Genomic DNA, 14,112 nt, shown 5'->3' with positions numbered 1-14,112 from the left:
ATCTTCAGGTATCTGAAGTCCGGGCTGAGGGTCCACTGAGAAATGAACTGGTTTCCCGTTTCCAGCACATCCAGTCCCGTCTCAATTCCATTACCCTGGAGACAGATGAAGTAGGTACCAATAGAGAGTGAGGTGCATTTGGTGGTGGTGGGGGGATGGGCAGGAATTAATTTCAGTTTCAAAAATCAGTTTCATTAATTTTGGGAACTGCAAAGGAGAAGTGCCAGGGGGGGTGGGAATTCTAGCACTTCTTCCTGCCACTGACTGTTCTGCAGATGCCTTTCCCATTCCCTTAGTGCTGGAGCGGAATTCCTGGGATTCATCAGAATGTAGCTGGGCTCTTAGGAAGACCTTTCTGCTGTAGAAGTCTCTTGGCATAGAAATTTCTATTTTCTTTCACAGGTCAACAAGACTCTGAAAGCCACTCTGCAAAGTCTGATAGATCTTTTGACAGCAGAAGAGCCAGAAGCACTTGATGCCTTTCAAGGCTGTCAGTCTACAGAGTCACTCAAGTCCACAGGTTCTGATGCTGGCGGGAAGCAGGCATTGGCAAAACGCCGGGCCAATCAGCAGGATACAGAAAGCTTCTATATCATGGTAGAATCCTAGATATCTAAAAGAATTAAACTTGATGCACTCTTAATATGCGGTCCTAAAGACGAGGACACCATAACCTAATACATTTAGATAGTTTTGTTTTTGTTAGTTGCGAAGTCGTGTCTGACCCATCGTGAGCCCATGGACAACATTCCTCCAGGCCTTCCTCTCCTCTATCATCCTCTGGAGTCCATTTAAGCTCACACCGACTGCTTCAGTGACTCCATCCAGCTACCTCGTTCTCTGTCGTCCCGTTTTTCTTTTGCCCTCAATCTTTCCCAGCATTAGGCTCTTCTCCAGTGAGTCCTTCTTTCTCATTAGGTAGCCAAAGTATTTCAGTTTCATCTTCAGGATCTGGCCTTCTAAAGAGCAGTCAGGGATGATCTCCTCTAGGACTGACTTGTTTGTTCGCTTTGCAGTCCAAGAGACTCACAGGAGTTTAGATAGTTATTTTTGTTTTAATTAATCTAGATTTCAGTAGAACTTGTTTATGATAACTTGCCCTCCTCTTATTTATATAAGACAGCATGAGGTCACTTTTGCTGTTGATAGGTCTCTTCTTTACGATGATTTCTCTATGAAATAACTGATAGAATGTTACCCTGAAATAAGCCCCCTTCAGCATCTTCAGAGATGTTCTGAGCAAGACCTATTGCCAGAGACCCTTCCTTCAACCCCATTTTAGAAACATAGACAAAAAGAAGGTGGCTTTGGATTTTGTCTCCCAAAGTGGAGAAACACAAAATACAAATCTGCTGTAGAATGAGAATCCCTGACTTGATTTAGGTACTATAGAGACCCGGAATAAAAAAATAAAGTGATAGAAGATTGATTTGAAAGAAAACCAGTTTCTGACTCTTTTGTTCAATAGTGGAATGCTTTTAGTTTTAAAATGAATGATTTAGCTCTTTCCAATTATCAAAGTAATCTAGAAAAGTGACCGGGCCACTTTCTTGCATTCTAAATAGCTGGCTAGATGCAACAAGACTCTAAATATTTGTGAAGGATGAAAGATAAGTTCTGTCCCATTCAGTCTTCCTGGTACGGTTCCAGTTTGTTGAAAGCTTCAGAAAGACGTCCTGGATTTGATCATTATATAGAGCAGTGGTCACCAACCAGTGGTCCCTGGACCACTGGTGGTCCGTGAGAAAATTTTGGTGGTCCACAGAGAAATCTTTGCATTTCTCTCAAGGAGCCCAGCCGAAGTTTCCCATGCCGCTCGCGCTTCAGCGCTTTGACTCCCAGGGACAGGATGGGGTCCTTCAGGCAGTTAGCTTGGCCACCTGTTAGCAGAGAGAAGCAGCCGGAATCAACTCTGGCTTTGCTGTCCATTGGAGATGCTAGATCGGCCCCCTGCAAACTCTCGTCTCTCAAGGAGCGCCACCTGAAGCGGCACAGGAAACTTTGGCTGGGCTCCTCGAGAGGTGAGAGTTTGCAAGGGGCCGATCTAGCATCTGCAATGGACAGCAAAACCAGGGTTGACTCCGGCTTCTTCGCTCTGCTGTAATGCTTCCAGGATGCGATTTACCGCTCCAAGCCCCAAGCACTCCAAGCCCCAAGCGCCCCCTCATCAGTCCCTTGCAGCAGCTTCCCTCCAGACGGCAGGTCAAGCCCAGTGCCGGCTCTCGTATGCCAAGCCAGGCCCTTCATCTACTTCAAGCTATCCCCCATCAGGGGGACTCCACAAAGCCCTTGCTGCCCCTTCCATCCTTCTGCCCCCAGCCAGCCTTCTGGATGAGGTGGAAATACTGGATCTTCAGAGGTTGGGTGGCTACGGCCGGGGAGAAAAGGAAGAAGAGAAGCAGCGGTTCCAGAAAGAGGAGGAGGAAACCTGGTAGTAGGGTATCTTTGCCTGACTTTTCCGCACAAAGGCTTGTCTCCCGCCTGGCTCTTTCCCCTTCTTTCCCTTTTCTTTTTCTGGGAAAAAAAAAAGACCATTCCTCTTTTTGTACCCAGCTGGCGCTTTCCAAAGTTCACTTTTCCAGCGTTAGTTGCTCAAATCCCCTTTGATTGTGATTTAAAAAAAATATTATTTACATCGGCCATCCCTTTCTGACATCTCCCGTTTTCTCATTGATTTCCCTCCCCCAACCATTACTTTTCCAAGTCCTCCATTTGCTTCCAACCTGCTTTTTTTTTGCCTGTGTGATTTAAAAACAAAGATTTAGAAACACCGGGCTTTAAAGACTTCTCTTTGTATTGGATTGGTGGATAAATTCCAGGTACGAATATGCCTATGCGTTTAATATGGAAATGAGTATAAATTCTTAAAAGAAACTTAGCATGAAGCTGGGGAACTGAGATTTGTTAGCTTTGCTTTCTGTGCTGCGTTGCCTTGGTTATGTTGTGCAAAAAATAATAATGGTTATGGTGCACTGGTTAAAGGCGGCTGAGCCTCCCCCTGCCCCAGTGGTCCGCGGGATTTAAAATTATGAACTTGGTGGTCCCTGAGGTCGAAAAGGTTGGGGACCCCTGATATAGAGTAACTTATAGAGTAACTCATAGAGTTACTCTGATATAGAGTATCAGAGCCCTGATATAGAGTAACTTATAGAGTAACTCAGCCCAGTCGCCTACTGCTTTCTTTGATAACATATTTCATGCTGTCTCTTGCACAGAAATTCAAAGAATATCTCTCTGGACGAAGCATTCAAACAAAACTGCAAGCAAAGCATGACCAGATGAAGGAAGCGATAGAAAAAGGTGAGGTGTGAAGTAATAGACAATATCTGTACTCTTTGATTAGAAACCTATTATTGGTATTTATTATATTTATCCATTTATCCACCCACTCATCCACCCAGTTTCTAAGAACTTGAGAAACACCCGATAATATTTAAAAGAATAAATCACTTTGTCATGCTTTCTCCCAGAATACTCTCAAAATTACGGGTTGCTGAAAACGTTTGCCTTGGTACTCTTTTCAGAGAATTTCTGATCCCAAAGTTCTCTGTGGAAAAGGCGGTGAGAATTGTTTAATAGTTTTCACTTAAGGAAGGAGACAGCAGTCCATTGGGGAGTTGCATTCTCTTCTGTAATACACACACACACACTCATACACACAGACACACAGGGTATATTTTGAATCCTGAATGCTGATAGCTCTTTGAGTGATAAAATCTGTGATTCTCTCGTTTATGGCTTTCCTTTGTCATATTTACTTGATCAAATATTAGTTCTGTGCTTTATTGAAATTATTATTTTAAAAACCTTATATATATATTTTGAGAGAGATGAAATTGGTTTGGGGAATAGGATAAGAGCGGACAATTATATAAATGTATTTGAAATATATATTAAATTAAGTTATATAGAATTCACTATTAAAATGATATACTTTTTTTTCTTTTTTCCTTTGTTGTATTTTTTACATTTTCTTTTTTTTTTTATTATTACTTTTTTTTTTTTAACATTACAAACAAAAAAGAAAATACATTTTCCACCCTTGTGCTATACATAAAAAAAAGGAAGATTTGGGTCTTCGGACATGTCCTCATGATTGCCAAAATCCACGTTCTCGAGGTACAGGTACCGAGGCGTCCAATGTTCCAAGCGCATAGTCCACGAATGGTTTCCAAGTCTTCCAAAAAATATCTTCTTTATACACACCACTTCTAATTTTAATATCACATGTCATTTTATCATTTAAAGCTAATTTCCACATTTCAGAATTCCACTCTTCTATTCTAAAAATCACATCTAATTTCCAATATCTAGCTATTATAATTCTACCTATTATGTATTTTTTACATTTTCTAAAAAAGCATCTATGTACTTTCCCCCCCCCTTTTTGGCATTATTTTAAAAGCAATTAAAAATAAATAAATAAAGGACAAGGGCTTGCCATTTGACCCTTCTTCTTGGGAAGCAGGGAAATAAATTTCACAAGGTGATTGATTGGCTTTGCTGTCGATTTGTCCAACTCTGGTTTCTGACCAAAACCAGATTCTTGCTAAGAATCGTGGCCCCAGTGAGAAAGCAAGCTGAATCAGTGAGTTCATTCCAATGAGATTCTTATTGTAGAAGCAACATGCTGATCTTGAACAATCAACAAGCTCTCTGATTTTACTTTAAATCAGAGGCATGAAGAAAGCCACTAAGACTCCAAATTTAACTTTTTTTGTCTCCTTTTGTTCTTTCTTCTTGCTTTCCCAGGTGCTGCCGTGGATAGAGAATTAGCCAGGTAAAAAAGGAATCCTGGGATTAATGAAAATTGCAGATTCAGTTGGTGGTGGTGGTTCCCTTGTAAGAATTCCTCAGGCCTCCTCTGCAATGGAGAATCCAAGCAGAACTCTTGGGAGGATACCATTCCAGTTTGAGGGGGGGGTGCACTCTGACATCTGCCTTCCTCCCCACACTACAAAAATGTTGGTTCCAGGCCACAGTCCCAGCGCATCCGGCGGTCCCGCCCTCCCTCGCGCTGTCATCACCAGCTCTTCGAGGGTGACCTACAGGCCTTCTTGGAGGTACCGGCTGCTGCCCTCAGCTGCTCCCCTCCTGCCCAGCTCCTAGTCTTGCTTTCTTGCCTTTTGCCTAGTGTGAATACTCTGCGTTGTTCTGGCCCAGCTTTTGCCTCTGGCTCTCCCCAATGGCTTTTGCTGCTCCCTTTGCTTGTAACATGTCTGCTCACTCTGTCTCTCCTGTCCCTGCTGCCCAAGGAGGCGGAGGCTGCAGGCACGGAAGCAGGTACAGGACTGGCGGTGGGAAACGGTAGCCTAACTCGGTGGGTGGGGAGGCCTGCCACCCTAAGGGGCATGGAAGGGTACTTGGGCTGCTTGTGTGATGGACTGTTCTTTTCTCATTAAAAAAAACACACCATGATTCTGGGTGTTTGTGCACTCACTCACTTATATATATATATATATATTTATGTATGAGTGTGTCTGCAAGTATTTGTGGGATTATAAAGTGCTAACCTTGCATGAGGCATGCTTTGCACATCAGAATATTTGATACTGCATTTCTGTATGTAAGTGCCTTTGTGTGCATGCAGTGCTATCTTATTTGTATTTCTGAACATGCGCTATTCCATCTTTAAAAAAAAAAACATTTACTTGTAACTGGGAGATCTTGATGTGTTCTCGAGATAAGACATGACTGCATGTTTTAGCCATATATTATCCATTGTCTGATGGTCTCTTTCAAGCCATTAAAAGGCTATAAAAATTTAGTTCTGTATAGGAAAGCTTTGAATTTGTATCCCTGCTACTTTCTGGGAAGTGCTCGCTGCTTTTGCTGTTATAGTTGCAACATTATGCTCCAAGAAACAGTGCGCTGGCATGAGCATCCATAGGGACAAAGGGGCAGATAAGGCATGATGACATAATCACACAGATCTTGCAACACATGTGTTTGTTGACAACAAATGTCATTGCAGCGTTTGCCATGTGTGTGTCATCATTTTGTTGTCATCATAACTTGTTGTGGATCCTGTGGATCATAGCCTGGAGTCCTTTGCTTCTTTTGAATTTTAAGCTGATAATTTAGGGATGACTCTGGGGACCTGAGCCAAGTAAGTTGAACCAAAATTTCCTGCCTAGCCAGTCAGTGACCAGGAGCTACATCCATAAATTAACAATAAAATAAAGTACTGATTACTTTAGAAAAGAAATGATACCTTTTCAGGTAAATGACGTGTGAAAAAAGGTTCTGCAGAACTTGTTTTATAGCAGGGTTGTCAAACTTGTGGCCCGCAGACCAGATGCATCACACGCTGGCTATGTCCACCCCTGTTTTAGCGAAGGGGAAAAAGTTGTGATATGTCACGTGACGTGTTGTCGCGAGTTCAACACACCTGTTTTATATCATTAGAATAAGGATATTAAAATACGCTAATGCAATTGAACTAAAAGCTTTTGATTGCTTCAAATTTGTCCATAATTAAGCAAATAAATTCATTCGTTCTTTACAGGAATTTATTTGATAACTGTAGGTAACGGATCCTAGCTAAGAAAAACCACTTGTTCCTTTTTGCCTCTTTGTAGGCAATACCTGTTCTAACCATTTGCCTGCTGTGATCTTTAATCTACAGATCATCAGAATTGTTTGATTCACACATCACTAATATCTTATGCAGTTTTGTTTGGTTTAGATTTTATTTTAGTTTTCATAAACAAGGTAAAGAGAGAGATTTGGGTTTTGATCTAGACCACGCTGAAAGTGGTCTGTTGAACTCATAGAGATTTGAATTCTTCTCAATTAATTTAATTCTCTTTGGTTTCAATTGGCCCACTCTCACCATGTTACATTTGGATTCCACCCACAATTTATCCACGTGTTAGAAATGTGGTAAATGTGTGAGAACTTGAACTCAAATCCCAGCATGCCAATGAGACATCACTGTGCTTTACCAGGTCTTTTTGCAGTCATGCACAGCACACAGAGATGGTATGTATGTGGGTGAAGGGGTGGTTTTCAGTGCTAAAATGAGACCAGCAGCTTTTGATCCTTGTGAATGTGCACCTTGTTTCTACCCCTAGACTACACGTGATGTCGTATTTTGCTCTTTCATTGTTGGGTATTACTGTATTAAAAGGGACGCAGTGGCTCAGTGGCTAAAACGCTGAGCTTGTCGATCAAAAGGTCAGCAGTTCAGCGGTTCGAATCCCTAGTGTTGCGTAATGGGGTGAGCTCCCGTTACTTGTCCCAGCTTCTGCCAACCTAGCAGTTCGAAAGCATGTTAAAAAAAAATGCAAGTAGAAAAATAGGGTCTACCTTTAGTGGGAAGGTAACAGCGTTCCGTGCGCCTTTGGCATTTAGTCATGCTGGCCACATGACCGCGGAGACGTCTTCAGACAGCCCTGGCTCTTCGGCTTTGAAACAGAGATGAGCACCGCCCCCTAGAATCGGGAATGACTAGCACATATGTGCAAGGGAAACCTTTACCTTACTGTATTAAAACCACAAAAAAAGAGAGACCTTGCCTATTATTCCCCCTGCCCAATTTTTTCTGTGCTAACTAGTGAATGTGGCTTAATATTTAACACAGAGTCTTTTGCTCATAAAGGTAGACTGCTTTTTCCATTGTATACATGAGAAGTTAGGGCTGAGCATTTTAACAGTTTGCAAGCTACATGTGAATCCCCACCTCTGCCGCCCCTGTCTTTCTAGCTCTTCAGTTTTTTCCCCCCAAAGGCCTGGGGCCAAAACCTTCAAATGGGTTTCCCCAGTTTGAGGAAGTTGGAGGTGTTTCAGGCTTCAGATAAGTATTTTAAAGCTTCCCTAATAGATAAAGTCACCCCACTTTTAAAATTCCATCTGCAATGGTTGTATATTTTCCCTCATTTGCAGATGTTTTAAGGGGTGAGATGAGTGTCAAGTTGTTGAAAGTTTCTGTAGCAATTTTGCTGCTTATTAGTAAAAAACAAACAAACATGGGGAAGAGAAGTGGACATTTTGTCCCTTCTCCTCTGATGATACTGTAATGACCCTAGGCGCAGCTCCTTTGATCCCCAAATGAGGCACAGAGACAAAATCACACACACAGACACACACACAAAAAGAGTTGTCACTCCTGCTGTAGAAGGAGACTTGAGTTCAAACATAGAGGCTACGCTGGGAAATCAAGACATCAGCCTAGAAAGAGATGGTAGCAAACTGCTTTCATAATAGTACTGAGAAAAATGCATAAATGTAGGTAATGGAAGCAGGGTAGGGTGGGGTGAGCTGTCTTCAAGATGCTTTTACTTTCTTTATGATCTGCAATGCTTGCCTAACTAGGGAAAGCCCAGGTTCTCTCTCTAATTTCCTTTTTGCCCCCTTCCCCCTCACTCATTGCCATATTTGTGCAAAAAGTGAAACTGAGAGGAAGTGGGGTTTTTTTCTTTTGATTTTGTAATTCTGGACAATATGTAGCCATTTTTCTTAGCTGGGGCATGGTTGGGATTGCTTTAAATATAACACAGATTTCTGTACTAAGTAAAATTGAATATGTGGACCAAACAATTTGATCTGCAGTTTTTAGAGGAGAAATTGAAAGGATTTATCTAAAGCTTTAAAGCTCTCTCCAGAAGAATGGAAATTTGATGGGCTAATTATGCAATTACTTGCATAGAATCTACCCTTTCCCCAGTAGTAGGTTTCAAATCCCGTCGCTACTGGTTCGCTCCTGGGTGCGCAAGTGCGATGCTTTTGCGCATGCACAGAGACATCCAGGCGGGTGGGCGGAGCCTCCCGCCGCCATTGCTGCTACTGGTTTGCCCGATAAGGGGTGAACCGGTAGCAACCCACCACTGCCTTTTCCCAAGATTGGCCAGAGTAAGGTATCTAGAGGTTTTTTTCCTCCTTTTCCTACTTCATTTTATCTTCATTTTTTCCCCCTTCTGCTTTCCAGGCAGTCTTGACCCCTGGCGACTGCCTGGGCAAGTCCCTGAAGTTTTCTTGGCAAGATATTTCAGGAGTGGCTTTGCCTTGCCATTTCCTAGGGCTGAGAGAGGAGGACTGGCCCAAGGTCAGCTGACTTCATGCGCAAGGCAGGAATAAAATTCAGAGTGCTTCAGATTCTAGCCTGATGCCTTAACCACTACACCAAACTGGCTCTCATCTTCACAATTGTCCTGTAAAATTTATACACCTGACAAGAAAAAAAAGAAAAGACATACTTTGTAAAAGTTTCTTCTCTGAGTTTTATTTGACCAAGATGGACTTTTTATTTGTTGTCAGGGGCTCAGTCACACTCTTCTCTTCAAAAGCCCAGGGTATAAGCTTGGCTATCGTGCATTAGAAGGTCCTCATTTCTTTGCCAAATAGCGCCCACTGAGTTAGTTAGCAGTTGCCCCATAATCCAATTTAAATCCAACCTTTCTCATCCCTCCAATGTGCATGCTGCACTGAATATAGAAAAACACAGTTTAAACAGTTGAGTTTGACAGTAAGAGGGATCGTTTCTAGTGATGGTCACACTCCTTCTGTTTCTGCTGTTGATAACAAAAGTTTTTTGTCTTGTTTCCAAAACCTCCCATGTCTGCAGAGCAGCAACAATGTGGAGAAGAGACACATGTAAAATAAGCTACTGATAACTGCTGTCGGCAGCACCCAACCATTTTTATTCATCTATCTTTTCCCACATTATATCACCTATTACACAATTCACTAGCTACAGCAGTGAGTTACTGTAGATTGCATTATCTTAGGACAAGATAAGAATAGTATCTTATCTTGTCTTAAGTTACTATTCTTGCCCCTCTTGCAGATAAAAGTTTGAATCTGAAGGACTGATTCATCTAACTACAAGTAACCCATTTGGAGCCAAGATGAGCAGGCAATTTTCTAATCAGCGTTTATTTTCTTACCTATACTCGCTGTAGCATTTTGTTTTGCTCTCTCTGCTGAATCAGAATAAAGATGTCATTGATTAATAAACAGGTCCAATCACGGCAGCTAGAAAACTAGCCCCCAGCAGTCCTGGGTGTGTTGTGAGAATGCCATCTTGTGACCCTCTGCTTTCCTTCCTGTAACTCCAGGCCTCAGGCCAAGCAGTGCCCCTTGTGGTGGAAAGCTGCATCCGCTTCATCAATCTCCATGGTAAGGCTGTCCTGTGCTAACCCCTTCCCCCCCCCCCCTTCCTTCCTCTTTCCTTGTGCCCGTATTTGGTCACCTTGCTGGGAGGTGCTGAACTGTGAAGACCATGAGTCCTTCACTGAAAATATCCCTTGGTATTTTTTTTCCTCCTCAGGCCTCCAACATGAAGGTATTTTTCGTGTGCCTGGATCTCAAGCACAAGTAGCAGAGATCAGGAATGCCTTTGAGAAAGGTGATACCTCTTACCTTGAATTCCAGAAATGATAACCGAAACAAAAATTGCTCTTCAGATCCCATTGCAGCAACCTTCAGTGTTGGCAACAGCTGCCGCATTCAAAGTCATTTAGACATTTTCATAGCTAGTGTGGGATTAGGCCCCATCTTTTACCTGTGGTTGCAGGTTTTATTTTTCTCCACCAGGTGAGGACCCCTTAGCAGATAGCTATGTACAGCATGACTTGGATTCAGTGGCTGGAGTGCTGAAATTGTACTTTCGGGGACTGGAAAAACCTCTCTTCCCTTATGATATTGTTCCTGAGCTGCTGGCCACAGCCCGTAAGTATATTTGCCTCTTCCTCAGTGTTGGTGCTGCAGCAAATTTGAATGTTTATGCGTTGTATTGGGATATACAAACCATTTCTTACAAAATCAAAGAGTTAACATTCTACGTGTAAACTTCATCTCTCTTACATACATTCTTTTTTGAAACCCATTTATTTTCTTTACAAGAGAATAAAGCTGAGCAGTGGTAAGAAAAAATGGGATACAGTATAACATCTTCACCAACTTCAGTATAAACGCAGATAGCAATAGCAATAGCATTTAGACTTATATGTCGCTTCACGGTGCTTTATAGCCCTCTCTAAGCGATTTACAGAGTCAGCATCTTGCCCCCAACAATCTGGGTCCTCATTTTACCAACCTTGGAAGGATAGAAGGCTGAGTCAACCTTGAGCTGCTCAGAATTGAACTCCTGGAGTAAGGAATGAGTTAGCCCTGCAGTACTGCTTTTTAACCAGATATTCCTTACTTACCAATTACTTTATTTAGCAACCTTTTAAAATTATGATAGTACTAAAAAACTAAATTTATGATTGGTCCCTGAACTTGTGGCTGTATCATTGTCTTTGAGGTCATGTGATTGCAATTTGGGCGCTTTGCAAACCAGCAAACATTTACAACAATCACAGAATCCCTCAGTCAATTGATCACCATTTGCAACTATCACAACTGACGTCTAACAAAAAAAAAATCATTGTGGAAGCCAGCAGGAAGTCACAATCTTGATGATGTCATATTGTACTTCGTGACTGTGGGTACTTCGCTTAATAACTGCAGCAGAACTGACATAAGTCCAGTGAGGTCATATGAAGTTTCACTAAACCATATCACTTAGTAGTGGGGTTGCTGGTCCCAATTGTGACAATAATTACAACCTGTAATTCATTTATTCAGCCTGTAATAAAGCAAGAATCTCATCCTAATTAGAAGCAAATGGAGTATTTTTAAATAATTATAGTAATGTATTGATAATTTGTTTTATTCAGCAAATAATATTTAAGTAATTGAATAAATTATAGTTTGGAGTAAAGGTCTCAGAAATGGTTGAATATACAATTACTTTATGCACACGTTGTACAATTTGAATGGGATCTGTGTGCATGTATGTTTATATTTATACAGCTAGCTGTGTAGAGGCCCATATATATTGAAAAATGAAAAATATATATATTTTATATATTATATAAAAGTGAAACATAAAAAATAAAAATAAATGTATAGGAATTTAATATTGAGAATGAGACCTCTCTCTCCCCCCTCCCCCGGTGTCTTTTTGAAGGGGTGGATTAGGTTTAGAGAAGAGATAGCCTGTGATATATAGGTCAATTTTATAGTCCACTTTTTGCAGCAAAGAGGCAATCATTGGTCTGGGAGGGGAAAGACATTAGGAATCAGATCTACATAAAGACATGTTTCATTCATCACATTTCCCCAGCTCAGTTGTTTCTCCCTATCCCTAGCTGGCAAGGAATCAAGAAGTCCTATCCTTTGGGAATGGAGTAAGGCTGACATTTTCATCCCTTCCCTTATTTTTCTGGAAGTTTAGAGCAGGGGTCACCAACCTTTCGGACCTCAGGGACCACTAAATTCATAATTTTAAATCCCGTGGACCACTAATATGATCTGCCTAATGACTGGCTGGATGGGTTAGGTGGTCATGTGACTGGATGGGCGTGGCCAACTCGATGTCACTCACATTGAGGGGTGCCTCGCTAGCCTCTCCTTGCCCCTCCCCTCCCCGCCACTCCTCGCCTCCTCACCCGGGCTCCTTAGGGCCCCAACAGGAAGCAGTTGTTGGAGCTAAGCAGCCACCACGAGAATGAGTTGGCAAAACAGCTCAGTTCATATTGGATCTGACCGAGAAGGAGGCTCAGGAGAAGCACCTCACTCAGGACTACAAGCATAGGCTTTCCAAGCAGAGGGAAGACCTGCGGGAGTGCAAGACCAGTACCGGTGCCTGGAGGCTCAGCAGGCTGAGATGGTCAGCCAATTCCTGGCCATGATGCAATCCCACTGGAACAAGGTCCCCCAGCTCTTCGCCACCAGCGTCACTTCCCTCCAGCCTTCGCCCAGAGCCCCACACCAGGAGGCCGATTTCTGTCCCTCTCTGACCCACACAAAAAGACCCCGAAGGGGGAGATTCTCTGCAGTAACCCAGATATTCATTGCATGTATCTGTCCCAGGGGCCGTAGTTTGAGGACTATAGTGCAATATAAAAAATGCAAATAATTTTTCTACGGACCACCAAAATATTCTCGTGGACCACTAATGGTCCATGGACCACCAGTTGATGACCACTGGTTTAGAGGGTCTCCACATGCCATTTTCTCCACAGCTCCCAAACTCTTTGCATCTGGTTTTCCAAACAGAGGGAGGAGGCAGGTAACTTAATTGGGCTGATTTCTGTTGGTGCATTTCTCACAACAGGAAATGTCAGCAAAAAACAGATCCTTGACCCTTGTGCAGCTTAGAGTTTATCTGGGAGGGCAACATGTAGGTTATGGGAACTGACAAGGGGAGATTTAGATAATGCTAAAATTCTTGTGGGGCAAGATGGAGAAATCGCTATTCTCAATTGCTGAATGACAACTATCGTTGAGTTAGTAATTGAAACAGTCAACTTCTAAAGAGTAGTATGACTTAACACTGATTTAGAAATATGAAATATAAACAAATGAATAACACGCTGAATGCTTCATGCACCAATAATGTACTAATCGTATAAATCTTTTTCCACTGTTCCTTTTGAGCACAAAGTGGTTATAAATTATAATACCCAAAGATGAGAATTAACTAAGTTTGTGGGGATGCAGATGGACATGCAGAAGTGCTGATCAAACACTGATCCATCCAATGCATGGTCCTCTATCTCATACTGTTATCCATTGCTTTCCAGATCTGGAGCCTTTAGCTGATCGCATCTCGCTCCTCCGGGCTCTCATTTCCCAGCTTCCATCTGTAGTACTGGTGGTTCTGCGGTACCTTTTTGCTTTCCTCAACCAGTGAGTATTCGGGCACCGTGTGGCAAGTAAACCCGCTCCTTAGGATTTCCATGGTCAGAGCTTTCTTTGGCTAAGGGAACTCTATTGCCTCCCCCCACCCCTCTTCTACCTGCAGTTTATCTCAGTACAGCGATGAGAATATGATGGACCCCCACAATTTAGCTGTCTGCTTCGGCCCCACCCTGGTGACGGTACCTGCGGGCCAGGATGCCGTGTCGGTGCAGCCTCACATCAATGAGGTGGTAAAGTGCCTGATCGTCCATCATGAAGCCATCTTTCCTGGAGCTAATCAGCTGCCTGGGCCCCAGTATGAAAAAGTCATGGCTCTGGCCGAAGAGGAATACTGGTATGAGAAGGAGTAGAGGAGGAGGATTCTGTAAATTGGGGACAAAGCAGCCAGGGGTGCGTGCAGATACTGTTGATGCAATGCTG

General features: G+C 42.6%; 1 protein-coding gene across 1 annotated transcript in view; it reads left to right on the top strand.

The window, feature by feature from the left end:
• The window catches only part of ARHGAP4 (Rho GTPase activating protein 4), a 51,955-nt gene that overhangs the window by 28,955 nt on the left and 8,888 nt on the right, over window positions 1-14,112 (top strand). The window contains exons 8-17 of the mRNA XM_058171235.1: window positions 9-110; window positions 403-597; window positions 3,216-3,300; window positions 4,753-4,780; window positions 4,976-5,063; window positions 10,059-10,119; window positions 10,271-10,348; window positions 10,537-10,671; window positions 13,575-13,680; window positions 13,796-14,026. Coding sequence (XP_058027218.1) covers window positions 9-110; window positions 403-597; window positions 3,216-3,300; window positions 4,753-4,780; window positions 4,976-5,063; window positions 10,059-10,119; window positions 10,271-10,348; window positions 10,537-10,671; window positions 13,575-13,680; window positions 13,796-14,026 — 1,109 coding nt within the window. The remainder of the gene's footprint in view (window positions 1-8; window positions 111-402; window positions 598-3,215; window positions 3,301-4,752; window positions 4,781-4,975; window positions 5,064-10,058; window positions 10,120-10,270; window positions 10,349-10,536; window positions 10,672-13,574; window positions 13,681-13,795; window positions 14,027-14,112) is intronic.

This window comes from Ahaetulla prasina, chromosome 2 (genome assembly GCF_028640845.1).
Source record: "Ahaetulla prasina isolate Xishuangbanna chromosome 2, ASM2864084v1, whole genome shotgun sequence".
Taxonomy (NCBI): domain Eukaryota; kingdom Metazoa; phylum Chordata; class Lepidosauria; order Squamata; family Colubridae; genus Ahaetulla; species Ahaetulla prasina.
Note: the sequence above shows the minus strand (reverse complement) of the source record. Positions and strands in the feature narration are given on the sequence as shown.